Consider the following 21,328-nt stretch of genomic DNA (forward strand, 5'->3'; position numbering starts at 1 on the left):
ATCCTGCAATGTTTTTCTAACCAGTGTCTCCATTAATTTCCCTGGCATAAAAGTTAAACTAACAGGTCTGTAATTACCTGTGTCTCCCTTTGATCCTCCTTTGTGGATTCGGGTCACATTTGCACGTCTCCAGTCCATGGGTACCTCCCTTGAGTCCATGGAAGCTCACATAATTAGGTTTGCTTACTTCCTTTGCCACCTCCTTTAATATAACTGGATAGATTCCATCCACCCCAGGTGCCTTTCTTATGTTTATCTTCAACAATTTCTCCTCCTCTTTACTCTCTGTTATTACAGGATTATCTAGCTTACTACCAGTTAAATACACCTCTAGCATTCTCCTCCCTGAATAACTCCTCATATGTGGATGTAGATGCAAAATATTCATTTAGTTTGTTAGCTACCTGAGCAGGATCATCAACAGTTGAACCATCGATATCAAGCGGACCAATCCGATTCAGCCCCTTCCTTCTAGAGTTTACATAAGTAAAGAACTCTTTGCTGTTTTTCTTTGCATCCTTTGCCAAAGATTTCTCGTAATCTGCCTTCGCCTGCCTAACTTCATTTGTAACTTGGTTGCAGACCAGCATATATCTATCATAGACTTCTGTGTCGCATATGTTAATTTATGTATCCCATGCATTTTTCTTCTCTGTCACATGTCTAATTAGTTCATCTGGCATCCATTTAGGCCTAAATCTTGAACAATATTTCTTTGTTGGTATGAAAAGCCTAGTAGCTTCTAAGATTAATTCTTTGAATGCTTCCCATTTTGAATTTCCTGTTGGTAACATCATTAGTTGGTCTCACCATATAGAATTTAAATACTGTCTCAGACCACCGTAATCACATTTACGAAAGCAAAAACCCTTCCCTTTACCCTTGATGGTAGTTACTTCTTTGAGTCCCACTTCAGTACGCTGTGATCACTGCCACCTAGTGGTTCCTTTATCTGCAGATTCTTCATTCATGAAGAATCACTACTGATAATCAGATCAAGAGTATTACTCCCTCTAATTACCTCCTGAACATGCTGATGTAGAAAACAATCATCCAATAACTCCACAAAAAGCCTTGCTAGTGTGTGAGTGACCAGCCCCCAAAATCAAGTCAATATCTGGGAAATTAAAATCCCCCATTACAAGACACTCTGATTTACTCGTCCACTCTATTTCTCTGCACAATTGCTCATTATACTCATCAGATTCATTTGGCCTATAGCACACACCTACTCTCATTTTTTCTTTCCCAGTGCTTATGTCACACCAAAACAGACTCAACATTGCATTGTCCACCAACATCAATTGGAAGCACTTCCTTAGATTTTATGTGTTTCTTAACTAACAGCATAACCCTTCCTCTCTTTCTGTACACATTGTACTCCCCAAATTCCAGTTCTGCCCTGCTTATGTCTGTGTGACACCATGTCTCTGATATCCCAATAATATCTGCCTTTGATGTCTTGACTAGCACTTCAAGTTCATTGAATTTATTAACTATACTCCTAGCATTGGTGTACATGCAAGTATACATGCACCTGTTTTCTACTCTTAGTTACCCTAACACAGCCCATCTATTTACTTGTTCCACTATGGACTCCCAGCAGTCCTGGAAATCCCCATTGCCTTGCTTTCCAGACTGCTGCTCAATTGCATTTCAATAGAAGTAGCAAGAATCACTTTTACCTCTGCCAGCGGCTTACTGGTAAATCTATTAGTCCGTGTATCCCCTCAAGCTAGCAGTTTTTCCAACCCACCTAACTCTGCCTCGATAGCATCAGAAAAATATTCTTGCACCCTTTCTATTTAAGTGTATCCCATCCCTGTAGAAGCAGTCTCTCTTAACAAGCACCTGTTAACAAGCACAGACCAGGCTGAGAATTTTTCTCAGCCTTGAGCCTTGCACAATCTCTCCAGGGCCGAATTGATTGACAAGACTCTCATTATAATCTTCCCTCCTATCGTGTCTGGGCAGAATTGCAGACACTTTCAAATTCAACCCTAATTCACGGCTTTTTTTCAGCATTGACTTGTACTTGTTAAGTAATTCCGCCGGTCTCCTACTCTTAATATCATTAGTGCCAACGTGTACAACAATATCACCCTTTGTGCCCTTAAAAGGTGATATCTGGTCTACAACATCATCAACATTTGCCCTTGGCAGACATACCCTGGTCCTGTTCCACCTATCCTTTTTACAAAGCATGTTCCCCGTTTCCCTGACAATAGAGTAACCTACAACAACTAGTTCCTTTGGGACCAGTGCATTTTGCCTTGGGGTTTGCCGCTGTGTTGCTTGATGTTCAAGTGAAAGCTCTGGCATTGATGTGGGCAGCTGAGAGCTTGATGGGCCCCTAAATTTAAATCCTTCGAGGGCATCCACCCTGCCCTTCAAGCTCTCATAAAAGCCGATAACAATACTGAGTTGGTGCCTGATTTCCTTGCACTCCTTACTTCGCACACACCCACACACAAAGACATTCCCCTTGGCAATATCATTTCCTGTTCCTGATTGCTCCACAAACATCAAACAAGCAGTGCATTTCAATAGACTGTGATTTAGACGACAACTGACCCCCTCATTTCTCCCCTGAGCCACAGCACTTCCATTAGTTTGAGCCTTTTGCTTTGCTGCTCTGAGTCATGATTTCTATTCAAGTTCAATAAAATTCCAATACATAATATAACCCTAAACTTATATCCCAATGCAGTTATAACACTATATATATATATGTATTTCTGTATCAAATGTTATCTCCGAGTTACGTTATGACTTTCTTATCCCCTGTCAACTTATATGTATTAATTTATGATGTTACATTTGTAAAAATTAGGTCACTATATTTATTTAGTTAAAGTACAATTCAATTGACAATGAAATTTAATAACATTAATAAATTTTACTGATTAATTAATACTACTGTACTCACTATCTAGTTTTCCATTAGACCGTATGCTATCAAGTTTGGTGCACACATTGTATTGTATAACAATGGCGTCAAGTTACGAATGGTTAATCTACAGACAAGAGGTATTATTTACTTTCCAAATCGCGCTATCTAAATTCAAAAAAATAAACCACGGAGCTTGACTAGGTCTATAAGCTACTTATAGAAAATAATTTAATATAACAATTAACAGAATAAAGTGGCTAAGTATAAATAAATACTTTGCATTCGCAGAAGCTGCAAAACCTGTTCAACACGTGGATTTGATACCCTTCTGATACTAAGTAATAACGTACAAAATCTCTATCTAAATTCATATTAAACTAAAGCATTGTTACTAGGAATATAAAGCAACTGTAAAAAATAAATTAATATGCTAATTTAAGTCATTAAAAAAAGCAAAACTTCTCTATTTGCTGGAGCCCATAATAACTTCTCCTGTTCACGTGTACTCTTGCACCCACTCTCAGGGTTCGAGAACATATAAATTATCAGGAGACACAAAAGCCTATGGTAGATATAAGCTAGTCTGCAATCAAGTCACAAAGCAGATTAGGCAAATGAAGGCTGATTACAAGAAATCTTGGACAAAGGATGCAAAGAAAAAAACAACAAAGACTTCTTTACTTATGTAAACTCTAAAAGGAAGGGGATGAATCAGATTGTTCCACTTAATGTAGATGGTTTGACTATTGATGATCATGCTCAGGTAGCTGATAAACTGAATGAGTATTTTGCACCTATATTCACACCTGAGGAATTCTGTAAGAAAGGGGAGCACAGAAGCTTACTAAACTCTAACAGGAAGCTAAATGATTTTGTAATAACACAGAGCAAAGTGGAGAAAAAATTGTTGAAGTTAAACATAAGAAAGAAACCTGGAGTGGATGGAATCTAACCAGTTATATTGAAGGAGGCAGCGAGGGAAGTAAGTATACCTTAATCATAATTATGAGAGCATCCTTAGATTCAGAGGAGGTCTCCACAGACTGGAGATGTGCAAATGTATTCCCAAAGGGGATTCAAAGGGGGAGACAAGTAATTATAGACCTGTTAGTTTAACTTCTGTTCTGGGGAAAATAATGGAATCACTGGTTAAAAAAACATTGCAGGATCACCTAGACAAGACTACAGTAATAGTTCAGACACAGCATGGGTTTGCTAAGGGGTCTTATCTGACTAATTTGATTGGATACTATGATGTGGTCACAAAAAATGAATGCAAAAAATAATTTTGACATCATATACTTGGATTTCAGAAAAGCTTTTGATACTGTTGCACATGGAAGACTGCTGTACAAACTGGAGCAGTATGGCATTAAGGGAAAGTTGCTACAATGGATAAAGGGATGGTTACAGGGCAACAACAGAGACTGGTAATCAATGGACACTGATCATTGTGTGGATTAATGTTATTAGTGGAGTCCCCCAGGGGTTTGGTGCTAAGCCCATTGTTGTTTTGTGTATTTATCAGTTATATTGATGAAAGAATATCAGACTTAATGTCCAAGTTTGTAGATGATGCAAAGTTCAGCAGGGTTGTTAATGACAGAAACTACGGTGTGTTACTGCAACAGGATATAGAGAAGATGGACAGATGGGCTGAGAATTGGCAACTGAAGTTTAATATTGACAAATGCAAAGTACTGGTGTAACTGGTGCAAAGTACAGTTTGGTGTGACATAAGCACTGCGAAAGCAAAAATAAGAGTAGGAGTGTGTTATAGGCCTAATGACTCGAATGAGTACAATGAACAATTGTACAGAGAAATAGGGTGGGCCAGTAAATCAGAGTGTCTTATAATGGGGGATTTTAACTTCCCAGATATTGACTGGAACTTGTGGGTTGGTCACTCACACACTATTCAGACTTTTGTGGATTTATTGGATGATTGTTTTCTGCAGCAGCATGTTCGAGAGGCAACCAGAGAAAGTAATACCCTTGATCTGGTTATCAGCAGTTATCATTCGTGTATTAGGAATTTGCAGATAAAGGAACCACTAGGTGGCAGTGATCACAGTGTACTGATGTGGGATTTACTTAAAGATTTAATTACCATCAGGGGTAAAGGAAAGGGTTTTTGCTTCCGTAAAGGTGAGTACAGTGGTCTCAGACAGTTTTTAAATTCTGTACAGTGGGATCGACTGACGATGTTACAAACAGTAAATTCTAAGTGGGAAGCATTCAAGGAATTAATCGTGGATGCTACTAAACGTTTCATACCTATTAAGAAATATTGTTCAAGGTTTAGGCCTAAATGGTTATCTAATGAACTAATGAGACTCGTAACAGAGAAGAAAAATGCATGGGATGCATATAAATTATCAAGCGACTCAGAAGCCTATGGTAGATATAAGCGCGAGTCTGTAATCAGGTCACAAAGGAGGTTAGGCAGGCGAAGGCAGATTACGAGAAATCCTTGGCAAAAGACGCTAAGAAAAACAGCAAGGATTTCTTTACTTATATAAACTCTAAAAGGAAGGGAATGAATCTGATTGGTCCACATGACATTGATGGATCGACTGTTGATGATCCTGCTTAGATAGCAAACAAACTGAATGAGTATTTTGCATCTACATTCACACATGAGGAATTATTAAGGTTTGAAAATGGCAGAAGGTTATCAAATTGTAGCAGGATACTTAATGATTTTGTAATAACTGAAAGCAAAGTGAGGAGAAATTGTCGAAGTTAAACATAAGAAAAGCACCTGGGGTGGATGGGATCTATCCAGTTATATTAAAGGAGGCGGCAAAGCAACCAAGCAAACCTTTAGCCATAATTATGAGAGCATCCTTGGACTCAGGGGAGGTTCCCACTTACTGGAGATGTGCAAATGTATCCCCAATTCACAAAGGGGTTACTTCTGGGGTTACATCTGGGGTTACTTCTACCCATATGCAGTACTTTGCATTTGTCAAGGTTAAACTTCAGTTGCCACTTCTTAGCCCATCTGCCCAAATTATATAGATCCTGTTGCAGTAGCACACTGCCATTACTGTCATTAACAACCCTGCCAACCTTTATATCATCTGCAAACTTCGACATTAAGCCTGATAAACCTTCATCAATATCATTGATAAATATACAACACAACAGTGGACCTAACACCGAACCCTGTGGGACACCACTAATAACATTAGTCCACGAAGAGCAACACCCATTGATTACCAATGGGTGTTGCAAACGTACCAACTGTGTGGTACTACACTTAAGGTGGTAGAAAATGAAAAAGACCTGGGAGTAATTGTGCAGTCAGATATGAAGTTTTCTGAGCAATGCAGACAGGCTGCCAGGGCAGGTCATGGGGTTTTGTCAATGATATACAGGAATTTTGCTAGCAGGGAGAAGGAGGTGATTGTCCCTCTGTATAAGGCAATGGTCAGGTCACACCTTGAGTACTGCGTACAGGTCTGGAGGCCTCATTTTAGGAAGGATGTAGATTTACTTGAGCGTGGACAGAGAAGGGCAACAAGATTGGTGAGGGGAATGAAGGGATCCTCTTACCAAGAGAGGCTTAAGTTCTGCAAATTGCAGTGGCTGGAGACTAGGCACCTGCGCGGTGATCTGATTGAAGTGTATAAGGCCTTGAATGGGTTGAGCACACTGAATTCTAATGGGATCCTTCCACTTGTTCAGATTACGAATCTAAGGGGGCATAAATTCAAATTAAGAAAAGACAGATGTAGAATAGATGTGCGGAAATTTGACTTTAGCCAGCAGGTGGTTAATTGCTGGAACAAACTTCCATCTGTCGTTGTGGAAGTTGATAGGTTGAATAAATTTAAGGAGGAATGGGACAGGCATTTGGAGGGAATGGTGTGATTTTTTTTTTTTTTTTTTTTTTTTGGCTGATGCTGCATAAGCTCATACACTTGCTTTCTTGCATCACATGCCACTACTACTACTACTACTACTGCATATGAGTAGCAGTAACCCCAGAGAAAAGTACCAACTTTGTGGTACTACATTCAGGTAAGTGGAGAATGAAAAAGACCTCAGGGTAATTGTGCAGTCCGGCATGAAATTCTCTCAGCAGAGCAGATGGGCTGCCAGAGCAGGTCATGGAATCTTTTGAATGATATATAGGAATTTGTGAGTAGGGGCAAGGAGGTGATTATCTCTGTATAAGGCAATGGTCATGCCACACCTTGAGTACTGCGTATCGGTTTGTTGGCCTCACTTTAGGTAGGATGTAAAATGCTAGGACAAGTACAAAGAAGCGCAAGAAGATTGGTGAGGAGAATAAAGGGGGTGCTCCTACCAAGAAAGGCTTAAATTATGCAAATTGCAGCATTTGGAGACTAGGCACCTGCTGCGAGGTGATCTGATTGAGGTGTATAATGCCTTGAATGGTATGAGCAAGCTCAATGCTGATGAAATCTTTCCTCTCGATCAGTTTACAAACCTGAGGGGACATCGATTCAAATTGAGGAAAGACTGTTGTAAAATAGATGTGCGGAAATTTGCCTTTAGCCAGCTGGTGGTTAATTTCTGGAACAAACTTCCATCTGTTGCTGTGGAAGTTGATAGCTTAAATAAATTCAAGGCAGAATTAGACAAACATTTGGAGTGAATGGATGCGTAAAATGGGACGGTTTTTTTTTTTTTTTTTTTGGCTGATGCTGTATAAGTTTGCTTTCTTGCATCCTATGCCACAACTAATGCTAATTATTAGTTTTAATGTGACCTCTATAGCTTACAACTCTGTAGCATATATACTGCACTTCTGGGGAATCTTCTAAAAAACCATGCAATCTGGGAAGATAGCAGGAGATCCCACAAATGACTGACATCAAGCCATCAATAATTTTGGCTGGAAATTGGAGTAAGTAAATTGATGGGCGGCATGGAGTTGTGGGTAGACAGATTGTGAAGGGCTGTCCTTTACCCCAGTTGTCAAGGGAAAAATGGTAGAAAGTGGAAATGCCAGGGTGGAAGGAGCTGCCTTGTTTGTTGTTGTTTTGTTATTTGGTTTTTAGGAGCATTAGCAACTAAGGCCATATTGCTCCGAGAATATGCGGTGGTCATTCCCTGACCTTTCCGCATACTCCGTATTTGGTGGTGACGGGCTCGAACCCCGGTCTAATCAGGAAGCATGTGCTATGCACTGCTGCTCCTTCCCACCTGGCTACGGAGGCGCCGGGAGCTGCCTTGGTGGCTGGGCAATACTGTCTATCATGATGTCAAGATCTCTGAGCAACACCCTTGGACACAAAATACCAAAAGGGTGATTGACAGTCTTATGGGTGTTATACAGATTTCCCCACCATGGCTTAAAAACGGATGTCCACAGAGGGTTGAGCAGGGATTTCAGTTGCTTCGATGTATAAACTCTGGACAGGTGATGTGTGAAATGCTCCAGTAGCAATGCAGATGGCTTGATGGTGAACTAGGTCTAGCCATCATAGTACACTGTTTCTGGCAGATACATACACTTGGGACACGTAGTCTAAATTAGGTTAGGCTCTGCAATTAAACATCCATTATGTTCTAGGAAGGATGTACTGTACAATGTATATCTGTTCTTCATTTTCCAGACTTTATATCCTAGACGAGCTTAAGGAATGCAGTCCGGGTGATAAAAGATGCGACATGGTTCCAAGATTCCTTCCAACTTTGATGTATAATGTAACATGCTTTGGCACATGCAAATTTGAACACTATTAGATTATCTGTGGTGGGATAACAACAAAATATCTCCCACGCCTTGATTTGAGCCTTTCTTTCTGCCTTGTGTTCTGCATTCCACTATAATTTTGGAAAATAGTGGTAACCTGATTGATATCTTTGGAATTGCAATTGCCGCTGCCAGAACAATACTTTCTATGATCATAAACTGCATCATTAAATGGCTCCTTGCTGACTGGGCACATCAAATGATGCCAGGTGTTTGAAGGCATTCCAGTTAGCATGATCAATCTTCCACGGGGGCATCATAGACGGGGGCATGGTCTCCCTTTATAAAGGGTGGATATCACGGGGAAGTGATAACTACCATGAAGGCTGTCTTTGACCTCCCACATACATAAAGGGAGGAGAGATAGAGAGCATATAGAGAGGGCAATCACAGTAAATGTACTGTGATTGCCCTCACAGTACATTTACATCACAGTAAAAGATTTTGTGGAAGAAGGTGTTATAAACCCACATTTAGAAGGGCCAGGTTTTCAAGCATGTGCTCGATAATCCAGCCCATTCCACTGATGTCAGCAACATCCCACAGATACTTATGTCCATTGAAATTCCCTAATAACAGAAATGGGGAAGGCAATTGCTGAATGAGATTGTCAAGGTCTGCCTAGGAGATGTCATTCCCAGATGGCAAATAGGAGCAAACAGTTAAGAGGAACTGCAATTGCCTTTAATTTGGCTTGAAAAGGGGTATGTTACCCACAAGAATGGCAACTCCTGGCAGTTCTATCCCCAATTCTGTCTTTGCAATTAACTGAAAAGGTTACGCAAGTAAGGGAGTTCTCATTTTCCTTTAATACATCTCCTGTAAGCAAAAGCAGGTTGGTTTATGCTTAGGTATAAGGATCTTGATGTCATCACTATTCTGATGGATCCATGGCATTTCCATTGTATGAATTTAAATGTAGTCATTATATAAGTTTGCTAGTTCTGAAGGGCTGTGGGCTTTGTTTTCTCAGACCTGGATTTGCCTTTTTTTTTGGAAAGAAAGGATGCTGGCCTGTGTTAGTATCTTTTTCTTCTTCTTGGAAAAGAGTTTCAGGACTGAGTCGTCTGGTACCGCCTTAAGTTCTTCACCCATTATTTCTTGTGCAGATGGTGGCTCCTCCAGTTCTTTTGGTTTTACTGTACCACTCTGTTTTGGTAGTGGTGAAGCATTAGGAGGTATGGATATAGGAGTGGCAGCTGACTGTGTTTTTTGGGTGGGCTTTTGTGACCTCAATAAATAGCTTGCAATTGGGGAGAATGACTTTTGGTGGAATAGTCATTTCAGTTTGTGTCACAATGGAGTGCTTCACTGGAATTTTTCCAGCAGCAGGAATAAGAAGGTGACTATTCCACTGTAGAAAGAAAACGGTTAGACTGCAACTGCAGTAATATATATCATCTTCAGTAAAGTACGATCTGGTAGCTTAATTTTAAAAAGGGTGTGGATCTGTTGGAATGGGTGCAGAGAAGAGCAACAAGATTAGTGAGGGGCATGCAAAAAGATTATTTTATGAACAAAGATGAATTCTATAAAATGCAGCATCAACATGCAAAGTATCTATGAGGAGACTTGATAGAAGTATTTAAGCTGATGGCATCTTTACTTTTTCTCATGCCACACACAAGGGTACATAAATTTACATGGAAGAGTGGTATATCATAAATGTGAAGAAATTTGTTTTCAGACAGATGGTTGTACTGTGTTCTTTTTTCTTTTCAGCTGATGCTAGTCTGGGCTCCCAGATGGTTCCCCAAAAATCAAGTTTAGGAGATGTGGGATCTCTCTCTGCTTGTTAGACAGCTTCAGACCCTTCAATAATTATTACATAAAATTAAGTTTTACAATTTTGTATAAAATATTAGGGATATTAAAAGACATCAAGACAACATTTTGCATCTCTATAAAATCCATGATGAGAGCTCTAAAATCAAAAATATGATCATATAATACAACAATATAATGCAAAATACAGTATGTTTTAACCCAATCAATTTAATAAACATTATGTAAAGCTTTTAAAATAAAAATATACTTGATTACCTTTGCCTTTAATTTTACAAAAGTTAGTGGTTTCCTCCTGAGCAGTGTGGCCAACAGGTACATCAGATGTAGAGAAGTGCAGTGCTTCTCCAAATGTTAAGCTGTTAACTGAGTTTTCTAAATCAGCATCACTCTTTGCACTTGGAACAGAGGCTAAAAAAACAAAAAAAAAAAAAACAACAAGGTGTATTTACCAGAAAATCTTTTATTTTATCAGTTTTGATATTGAGTTTTAAAGATATGTTGGGCAATTTCATTTTAGGACTGATTTAATAAAGCCTCTCTCTCTCTCTCTCTCTCTCTCTCTCTCTCTCTCACACACACACACACACACACACACACACACACACACACACACACACACACACACACACACACACACACACACACACACACACACACACACACACACACACACACACACACACAATTAATTTCGTTGCTATGATGATTTAGCTAGATAATCAATTTATTATTTATCTAGCCATTATTTATCATGCTATCCATTTTAATGTACAATACAGACATTAAAGTAAAACAGCAATATTTACAGTAGGCACAGACAGGAGGAATTATAAAAGCTAAAACACATGCATAACATATTGTGGCTAGTGCTAAAATGTGTATAGCACTATTAAAATAGAACCCATAAACTTCAAAGTGGTTCTTGCTGTTGCTGGAAGATGGTAGCACACAGAATAAAATCATTGTTTTAGTTATTTTCATTACTGTTATTAACATTATTACATATGTGTTAAAATGTGAAAATTGTGTTCTAAAAAAAAAACAAAAAAAAAACAATCCTGCATATATGTCAAATAGAGCAAATTTTAAATCGTCATCTGAAGGATTAATCCTGGCACTTAAATCTAGAACAAATTTGCTAAACCTTCTATATTCATGGGATGATCAAAAAAAGATCAAGGCATATTAAATTTAAAAAAATAAAACACCATTTTATCGAGCTTCTGACAGTTAAAATGGTTATTTCTTTCTGATATAACCTCCATCTAATACAATACACCTGTTCCATCTCTCCACCTATTTTATACATACTTCTAAAACTTTGTTGTTTAACAGATGATTTAAGATACTCCAAATGATGTTTATTATCTCAGTGCTAGACGTAACTGTTTTACGTCCAACAACTGCTTTAGGAAATATAAAAAAGATAATACAGAATTTAGGAAAGTAGGGAAATGCTTAACCCATACAATTGAAGCTGTGTACACTTTTGCATTGTTGTGATGCAGTAGCCATCCTGATGGCTACTGCATTCTTTGATTTAATTTCTTAAAATCATCACTGTAATATTATCCAGATGCAGTAAAACATTTGATCACAGTTAATGCAAATAATGCCTTTCATATTGATAAAAGTGATGATGATACTTGTGTGACAGGAGGAATTCATAGATGCCTTCTTTTGAGAGGAAGATCAAAACAGTGAATTCAGGGCTCTCATCTCTAGCATTATTCTGCTTTAAAAAAAAAAAAAATAATTTTTCTGACATCGATAGATGTTTCTGAGGTAAAAACATGTGTTAAATGTAAACTGCCTCTGCTCAGGAGTACAGAGCTGAGGGACTCAACATGGATAAACATGTTGTTATTGTGTTTGAGGTTTTTGGCACAAGGGGACTTCTTGGGCCATATTGTGCCTGTTCATGATTTACTTGTCTATCATATTATGATACTTAGAGATAATTGTATAAATTTATACATCTCAAGTAGTAAAACAGTTCATCAAGATTTGCATCATTACCAAAAATGTGTGATAAAGTTAACAGTTCCTGCAAGTTGGGTAAAGAGATAAAGTTGGATTTCTGGACACTTGACTGTTGAGGACATTCAATGAGGATATGTTTGATTGTTAGCTGGGATTGGCAGAATGAGCACTGAGTAGGGTTCTCTCCCATAAGCAAAAAGAGATGAGTTGGATGCAAATAATCAGAGCTTGAAAAAAGCACTCATCTGCTCATCAGCAGATGAGTGCCATCTAGATAGCTTGCTGATGGCATTGACAAAGAACTGAAGAAGGTACACTTGGATTGGAGAAAAGAAAAAGGTCATGATGAGCTAGAAACAGATGGAGCATCTTCCACAATTAGGGGTGTTAGTGGTTTGGTAAGAAAATCACAGATTGTGTATGAGTCACAGCTATACACTGTGTAGCACATAAGTTTGAATTAAGTGTTTTCAAATCACTTAAAGTAGTACCATACACTAAGGAAATTGATCTCCGCCTTATTTCAATTTTAAATTTCTATAACAGATCCAGTAAAAAGCAAAAGCAGTTAGCAGAAACTGCAGAATTGCTATCAACAAAACTGCTAAAGTTCCAAAATTACACAGTATACATTGAGTAGCCAGAAAAGTGGGAGCCATTAAGCTGTCATACAAGACCTCTAGTGAGACATCTCAAAAACTTGAGTTATGGCAAGGAAATGACAGTAAAAAAGTAAAAGGCATGTTGAAGACACTAAAAAATTACATACAACCACTCCCCGGCTTGTGTAATACTCGACTTATGGAAATTCGACTTTACATACGTTTTTGCCAGCAGGTGCAAACTTAAAAAAATCATGGAAACATATTTTGCATCCTGTAGAAATAAATGGAGATATCGTGAAAATATCGTAATGTGAACCCAATAACACATTGTTTTTTTGGTAATTCATTCAAAGACCTTGGAAGTTGAAATTTTCACTGCATAACTAACTTTCGCTATATTTTTCTAAAACACATTTCTGGAGGTCACTACCATAAAACAATAAAAACAATATACACTTTCCGGTTTATTGGGCTTTTCTGTTAGTGTTTTAGATTTTATTTCCATAACATTTATTATAAATGGGTATTAAACTCAATCTTATTGAATTTGTGATAATACCGATAATTGGAATTCTCTGGATTTTTACGTTACAGTGAAATGATGGTGAAATTTTCCGAATCTTCTCTTCATTCCTATTTACTTATTACAATGGTGAAGGGAAAGGGACCAACAAAAAGTGCAAGTGCTGGAAGTGCTAGGAAACAAAAAATTTATTTAGAAATGAAGATGATTAATTAAGAAGTACAAAGTTTGTCATCTATTGCATGGAATTAGGTCTCGCTGCTTCAACAGTGAATACTATTTTAAGGGACAGTGTATGTATAAAAGAACATTGCCATTCAAGCAAAAGCAAAAAGTATTTATGAAGATATTAAGGATAAGTACAGCAAACTCCAAGTAAAGTTCGTGGCAAGCAATGGGTGGTTTAATAGGTTCAAGCACCCTGCTGGTTTCCAAAACATTAAATTATGCTGTTAAGTTGCCAGTTCCGATTCTGCGGCTACAGAAAAATTTTGTGATGTGTTGAAAAAAACCACTTCTAAATCTCAGCCCTCAACTTCTCAGCCCTTTGCAATTTGGTAAACTTTTGGTACACGTGTTCCTGCGCATGAAATAAAAAAATTGAATAAATAATTCTATTTACATGTTCGTCGAACATTTCTTTTTTCCTTCAATCAAATTCAATCAAATTTGTGAGTGCTTCATAAGCATTTAGGAAAATTCCGACTTATGTAGAGTTCTGCAGAACGCAACCCTTATGTAAGTTGGGGAGTGGCTGTATTCCTTAGAAGCTTGCACTTTCTGCATGACTTTTTTGTTGCCATTAAAGAAGTTCTCTTTGGTTTTTCAGAAACCTGAGTTACTAATATCAACCCGTAAAATCAACATCTGTGAATGAGTTGTATAATGATATGCAGCTGAGTGAAATTGTAAGAGGACATGATAAATTTAAAATAGATAGAAATAAAATAATAGAGAAAGGGATAGAGGCTATAAATGAATGATTTTTAAACACAGTTACAGATGATATACTGACAGCTATGTCAGTATTTGATACATTCACTTGGCTGAAAACTTCCTTAGAAAGTTTTGGATATCATGAAATAACAAAGAGATCAGCATAATTGAGAAAGTTTTAGATGAAATTCACAGGGATGTTCTAAAAATTCTGAAATTCACAGGGGTCTTTGAAGGATTTACTGGTAAAGCAGTATTCCTCAGTGATCATTTTCCTGTTCTCTTAAAACCCAAGATGACATTTAAGAGTAAGAGATCTGCAAATTTACTTCACAAGTACAGATCAATGTTGAAAAAAGGTTGCAAGTTAGGGTTAAAAAGTATCTGCAATTCTGCCCATATATGATAGGAGGGAGTAAATGATGAGTGCCTTCTCAATCAATTTGGCCCTGGACATATTGAGCAAGGCTCAAGGGGTAAAATTTTTTTCAGCATGGTCTGTGCTTATTAGCAGGAGAGACTGCTTCTACAGGGATGGGATACACTTAAATAGAAAGGATGCAAGAATATGTGCTGATATTATTGAGGCAGCATTAGGTGGGTTGGAAAACTGCTAGCTTGGAGGAATTCACAGACTAAAAGATTAACATTAGCCGCACACAGAGGCAAAAGTGATTCATGCACTACTTTTATTAGAATGAGCAGCAGCATGGAAAGCAAGGTGCTGGGGATTTTAGGGATGGGGGAAGCATCATGGAACAAATAAATACATATGCTGTGTTAGGGTAACTAAGAGTAAGAACAGATGCATGTACACCAATGGTAGGAGGATAGTAAATAAATTTGATGAATTTGCTGGTCAAGACATCAAAGGTAGATATTGTTGGAATATCAGAGACATGGTGTCACACAGACATAAGCAGTGCAGAATTGGAATTTGAAGTGTACAATGTGTACAGAAATGATAGACAGGATAGGAAGGGAGGTGGGGGTTATGCTGTTAATTAAGAAAAACATAAAATCTAAGTAAGTGCATCCAGTTGACAAAGATGGCCAATACAATGTTGAGTCAGTTTGGTGTAACAAAAGCACTGGGAAAGCAAAATTGAGGGTAATAGGAGTGTGTTATAGGCCTAATGACTCTAATGAGTACAAACCATTTGTATAGAGAAATAAAATGGGCCAGTAAATCAGATTGTACTATATTGGTGGATTTTATCTTCACAGATATTGACTAGAGCTAGTAGGTTAGTCTTGAACAATTAGACTTTACACCAGCCGGTATTCAAATAAACAAATTCCAATCCTGCAACTAAAACACTTTATTTACAACAAAATAAAATAAAATACGAGCATATAAAATGATATTAAATGAAATAAAATAAAATATATAGTAGTCTAAAACTGATGTGATTTAATTTACAATAAAATACAAAAATATAAAATATATAAAATATGATGATAAAAGCGATAAAAACAATTAATAAAATAACGTAACAACTGTAGCTTTCGGTATTCAAATAAACAAATTGGAATTTGTTTATTTGAATACCGGCTGGTGTAAAGTCTAATTGTTCAATATGAATTGTCCCAGCCTTGTAGGCCTATTTAGAGATAGTAGGTTAGTCGCTCGCACATTAGCAAGAATTTTATGGATTTGTTGCATGATTGTTTTCTGCAGCAGCATGTTCGAGAGGGAACCAGAGAGGGTAATACTCTTGATCTGGTTACCAACAGTAAATATTTGTGTATAAAGAATTTGCAGATAAAGGAACCACTAGGTGGTAGTGATCACAGTATACTGATGTGGGATTTATTTAAAGATGTAATTACCATCAGGGGTAAAGGGAAGTTTTTAAATTCTGTACAGTGGGACCAACTGATGATATCACCAACAGCAAATTCTTAGTGGGAAGCATTCAAGGAACTAATCGTGTAAGCTACTAGGCTTTTCATACCGATTAAGAAATATTGTTCAAGGTTTAGGCCTAAATAGATGTCAGATGACTCTCATCAACTGGTGCAATACCACCACTTTGCTTATTGGAGGCTTGAAGTTGTGGAACCCATGTTTACTCTCCAGAGCTAAGTTCTGGTCAACCCTTCCCCATCTCTTTCATCATGCAGTATGATTGATGTTTTTTGAGGTTATGATGAACTCCATGGCGAGATCCAAACTTGCTTTCATTCCGTGGGTACAACTCTAAAACGGTGTTCGCAGGCCAGCCACTACACCAGACCAAGTTGATAGGTTGAATAAATTTAAGGAGGAACTGGACAGGCATTTGGAGGGAATGCTGTGATTTTTTTTTTTTTTTTTTTTTAAATGCAAAGTACTGCATATGGGTAGAAGTAACCTCAGAGAAACGTACCAACTGTGTGGAACTACACTTAAGGTGGTAGAAAATGAAAAAGACCTGGGAGTAATTGTGCAGGCAGATATGAAGTTTTCTGAGCAATGCAGACAGGCTGCCAGGGCAGGTCATGGGGTTTTGTCAATGATATATAGGAATTTTGCTAGCAGGGAAAAGGAGGTGATTATTCCTCTGTATAAGGCAATGCTCAGGCCACGCCTTGAGTACTTCGTATAGGTCTGGAGGCCTCATTTTAGGAAGGATGTAGATTTACTTGAGCGTGGACAGAGAAGGGCAACAAGACTGGTGGGGAATGAAGGGATCCTTTACCAAGAGAGGCTTAAGTTCTGCAAATTGCAGTGGCTGGAGACTAGGCACCTGCGCGGTGATCTGATTGAGGTGTATAAGGCCTTGAATGGGTTGAGCACGCTGAATTCTGATGGGATCCTTCCACTTGTTCAGATTACGAACCTAAGGGGGCATAAATTTAAATTAAGAAAGGACAGATGTAGAATAGATGTGCAGAAATTTGCCTTTAGCCAGCGGGTGGTTAATTGCTGGAACAAACTTCCATCTGTCGTTGTGGAACTTGATAGGTTGAATAAATTTAAGGAGGAACTGGACAGGCATTTGGAGGGAATGGTGTGATGTTTTTTTTTTTTGGCTGATGCTGCATAAGCTCATACACTTTCTTTCTTGCATCACATGCCACTACTACTACCAAACCTATTGGTAACTCTGTAGGAGGCTTCCGGATCAGCTAGCGTATACTAACTACCTCTACTCTGTCAGATAGTGACTGGAGGGAGTTCAAGTACTGTGTATGCGGGGCATTGTCGAGGCCACATTATGTGAGGGATCTAGGTATATCCTTACCATATGTATGCCATTTCCAAAAATTTCATTAAATCATACCTCATGTCCACCCCCCCACTTTTTCTTACTATTGAATACACCATGAATTGTCAAACTAATAGAGCAAACTTATCTGCTAAAAGATCTAAACCTAACAAACACTTCCTAGTTCATTTCACAAATATAAGTGGTCTCAGTTCTAATCTCAACAATGTCCATTTCCACTTACCATCTGCCAAACCCCTTGTACTTTTTCTGTCAGAATCTCAGTTATTGGTTGATTTAACCACTGCTCATTTCAGTTGCCCAAAATATTTACTGTATGATTCCTTTCGCTTCAAAGGTGGTACTTGTGCACATGTCTGTTCCAATATTCCCTGTCAGAGACTTGGTAATTTGGAATCTCCTCTTTTCAATCTTCTCTTGCTTAAAATCTCTGTACCTCATTCTGTCAAATTCATCTGTTGTCTCTACCGTACTCCCAACTCCACTAATCACTTGGAACTCTTTGACTACCTCTCTTTGTAACTTGACTTTCGCCAGTCCAACTTTCCTAACAGTGAGGTAATTTTCCTTGGTGATTTTAATGTTCCCAACTCCAGCTGGCTTTTTCTAGTTTTTCTAGTCACGCAAACCCAGCTGGTCAAGATGCAGAGGCTTTTGCAATTACTAATGACCTTGCACAGATTGTTCATTTACCTACCAGAATATCGGGCAATCCTAACCATACAGCCAACACGCTTGAACTTTTTCTCACAAACAACCCTTCTAAGTACACGGTCAAAGTGAGTGGTTGTGTAGGCATCTCAGATCACAACTTGGTGACTGTCTCTTCTCCAGTGGAGCCTTTATCCCATGCCTACACCAAGATTTCTTTTCCTTGGTTGGATTACTGTTTAAAAACTTCTGAAGAATATGTTTGCTCAGATCGTGTCAGTGAAATTGTTCTTGTAGGAATGGAATACTTTATTCCACACTCCACTTTAAAATTTCGTCCTCTATCTAAACCGCGGTTTTCCAATAAATGTGCTAAGGCTTTTCAAGAGAAGAATGTTGCATATCATAATTGGCTTGTTTCCAATTCTTCAGTTTCATTTTCTGCCTACACCAAAGCTCGCAACAATTGTAAAGCAGTTATTAATCAGTCCAAACTAAATTTTGAACAGGTCAAGAGTAGAAAACTTGCTTCTTACCCTAATGGTAGCCAAGCATTCTAGTCTCATGCTAAAGCTATTGGCTGCAACTTTTACCTATCTCTTTTCCCACTGCTGTCAAAACGAAATGGTTTTATTGTCACTTCAGTCAAGGACAAAGCTGACCTGCTAGCATCCCATTTCTCTTCCAACTCATGTATTAATGACTTTGGTAAAATGCCTCCCACCATTCTCAACACGCTCCATTCAATGCTTCCTGTGGTCTTCCATCAAAAGGATTTTGACGAATCTTGATGCTAAGAAAGCTCCAGGTCTTAATGGTATTTTTCCACTTACTCCTGTTCTTTGCCGCCTTTTTTCACTTTCCTATTCCAAAGGTGTTTTTCCTTTTGCTCGGAAATTTGCTCATATCCAGCCACTATAGGTGTTCTAATACCTCTCGTGTCTGGGATTTTTATTAAAAAAATTTAAAAAAACGAACTGAGGAAAAATGCACGGGATGCATATAAATTATCAGGTGACACAGAAACCTATGGCAGATATAAGCTAGTCTGTAATCAAATCACAAAGGAAGTTAAGTAAATGAAGGCAGACTATAAGAAATCTTTGGCAAAGGATGCTAAGAAAAACAGCAAGGACTTCTTTACTATTATAAACTTTAGATTTCTGAAGGAAGGGGATGATTCAGATCAGTCCACTTGATATCTATGTTCGATCGTTGATGATCCTGCTCAGATAGCTGATAATTTGAATCTTGTATCTACATTCACGCATGAGGAGTTATTTTGCATCTACATTCACGCATGAGGAGTTATTAAGGGAAGAAAATGCCAGAAGTTTATCAAACTGTAACCAGATACTTAATGATTTTGTAATAACTGAGAGCAAAGTGGTGGAGAAATTGTTGAAGCCAAACAAAAGAAAAGCACTTTGGGGGTGGATGGGATCTATCCAGTTAGTATTAGCATTGGCAAGGGCACATGATGCAAGAAAGCAAGTTTATATAGCATCAGTCAAAAAACAAAAAAAAAATAAAATAACACACCCTTCTCATTTCACCCATCCACTCCAAAATCCACTCCATTTCCTTCAAATGTTTTTCCAGTTCTGCCTTGAATCTGTTTAAGCTATCAACTTCCACAATGATAGATGGAAGTTTGTTCCAGCAATCAACCAACCGCTGGCTAAAGGCACTTCCGCACATCTATCCTACAACTGTCTTTCCTCAATTTGAATTTATGCCTTCTCAGGCGATTATTCTGAGCAACAGGAAAAATCCCATCCTAATCTCCAGACACTGCAATTTGGAAAACTTAAGCCTTTCTTCGTAAGAGCATCCCTTTGTTCCATTCACTAATCTTGTTGCCCTTCTCTGTACTCGTTCCAACAGATCTACATCCTTCTTAAAATGAGGCCTCCAGACCTGTATATAGTACTCAAGGTGTGGCCTGACCTCATCTTATCCCTTATAAGATTTCATCTTATAAGAGGATAATCACCTCCTTATCCTTGCTAGAAAAATTACTGTATATCATTGACAAGACACCATGAGCTCTTGTTAGGCCGTCTGCACTGCTCAGAAAACTTCATATTATATATATTAAAGGCGGGGGCAAAGGAAGTAAGCAAACCCTTAGCCATAATTATGGGAACATCCTTGAACTCAAGGGAAGTCCCCACGGACTGGAGATGTGCAAATGTATCTCCAATTCACAAAGAAGGATCGAAGGGTGACAGAAGTAATTACAGACCAGTTAGTTTAACTTTTGTTCCGGGAATAATAATGGAGTCACTTGTTAAAAATCCATTGCAGGATCATCTAGACAAGACTACAGTAATAATTCAGACACAGCATGGATTTGTTAAAGGAAAGTCTTGTCTGACAAATTTGATTGGATACTATGATATTGCTACAAAGGAACTGGATGCAAAAAATAAATTTGATATCATATAATTGGATTTCAGGAAAGCTTTTGAGACTGTTGTGCATAGAAGGCTAATGTACAAATTGGAGCAGTATGATATTATGGATAAGTTGCTACAATGGATAAAAAGGTGGTTGAGTGGGAGAAGACAGAAGGTGGTAATCAATGGATGCTGCTCCTCATGGACTAATGTTATTAGTGGAGTCCCCCAGGGTTCGGTGTTGGGCCCATTGATGTTTTGTATATTTATTAATGATACTGATGAAGGTATATCAGGCATAATGTCGAAGTTTGCAGATGATACAAAGGTTGGCAGAGTTTTTAATGTCAGTAATGGCGTTGTGCTACTGCAACAGGTTCTAGAAAATTTGGGCAGATGGGCTGAGAAGTGGCAATTGAAGTTTAACATTGACAAATACAAAGTACTGTATATGGGTAGAAGAGAAGCATACCAACTGTGTGGTACTATATTAGGGTGGTAGAAAATTAAAAAGATCTGGGAGTAATTGTTCAGTCGGATATGAAGTTTTCTGAGCAATGCAGACAGGCTGCCAAAGCAGGTCATGGGGTATTGTCAA

General features: G+C 38.2%; 1 protein-coding gene across 1 annotated transcript in view; it reads right to left on the minus strand.

Moving 5' to 3' along the window:
• Nucleotides 1-21,328, minus strand: part of LOC150080620 (hamartin-like) — a 293,531-nt gene that overhangs the window by 6,055 nt on the left and 266,148 nt on the right. The window contains exon 13 of the mRNA XM_090382129.1: nucleotides 10,671-10,823. Within this exon, the coding sequence (XP_090238255.1) occupies nucleotides 10,671-10,823 (153 nt within the window). The remainder of the gene's footprint in view (nucleotides 1-10,670; nucleotides 10,824-21,328) is intronic.

The sequence above is a fragment of the Mastigoproctus giganteus genome, chromosome 9 (genome assembly GCF_048544385.1).
Source record: "Mastigoproctus giganteus isolate SK-2022 chromosome 9, ASM4854438v1, whole genome shotgun sequence".
Taxonomy (NCBI): Eukaryota; Metazoa; Arthropoda; class Arachnida; order Uropygi; family Thelyphonidae; genus Mastigoproctus; species Mastigoproctus giganteus.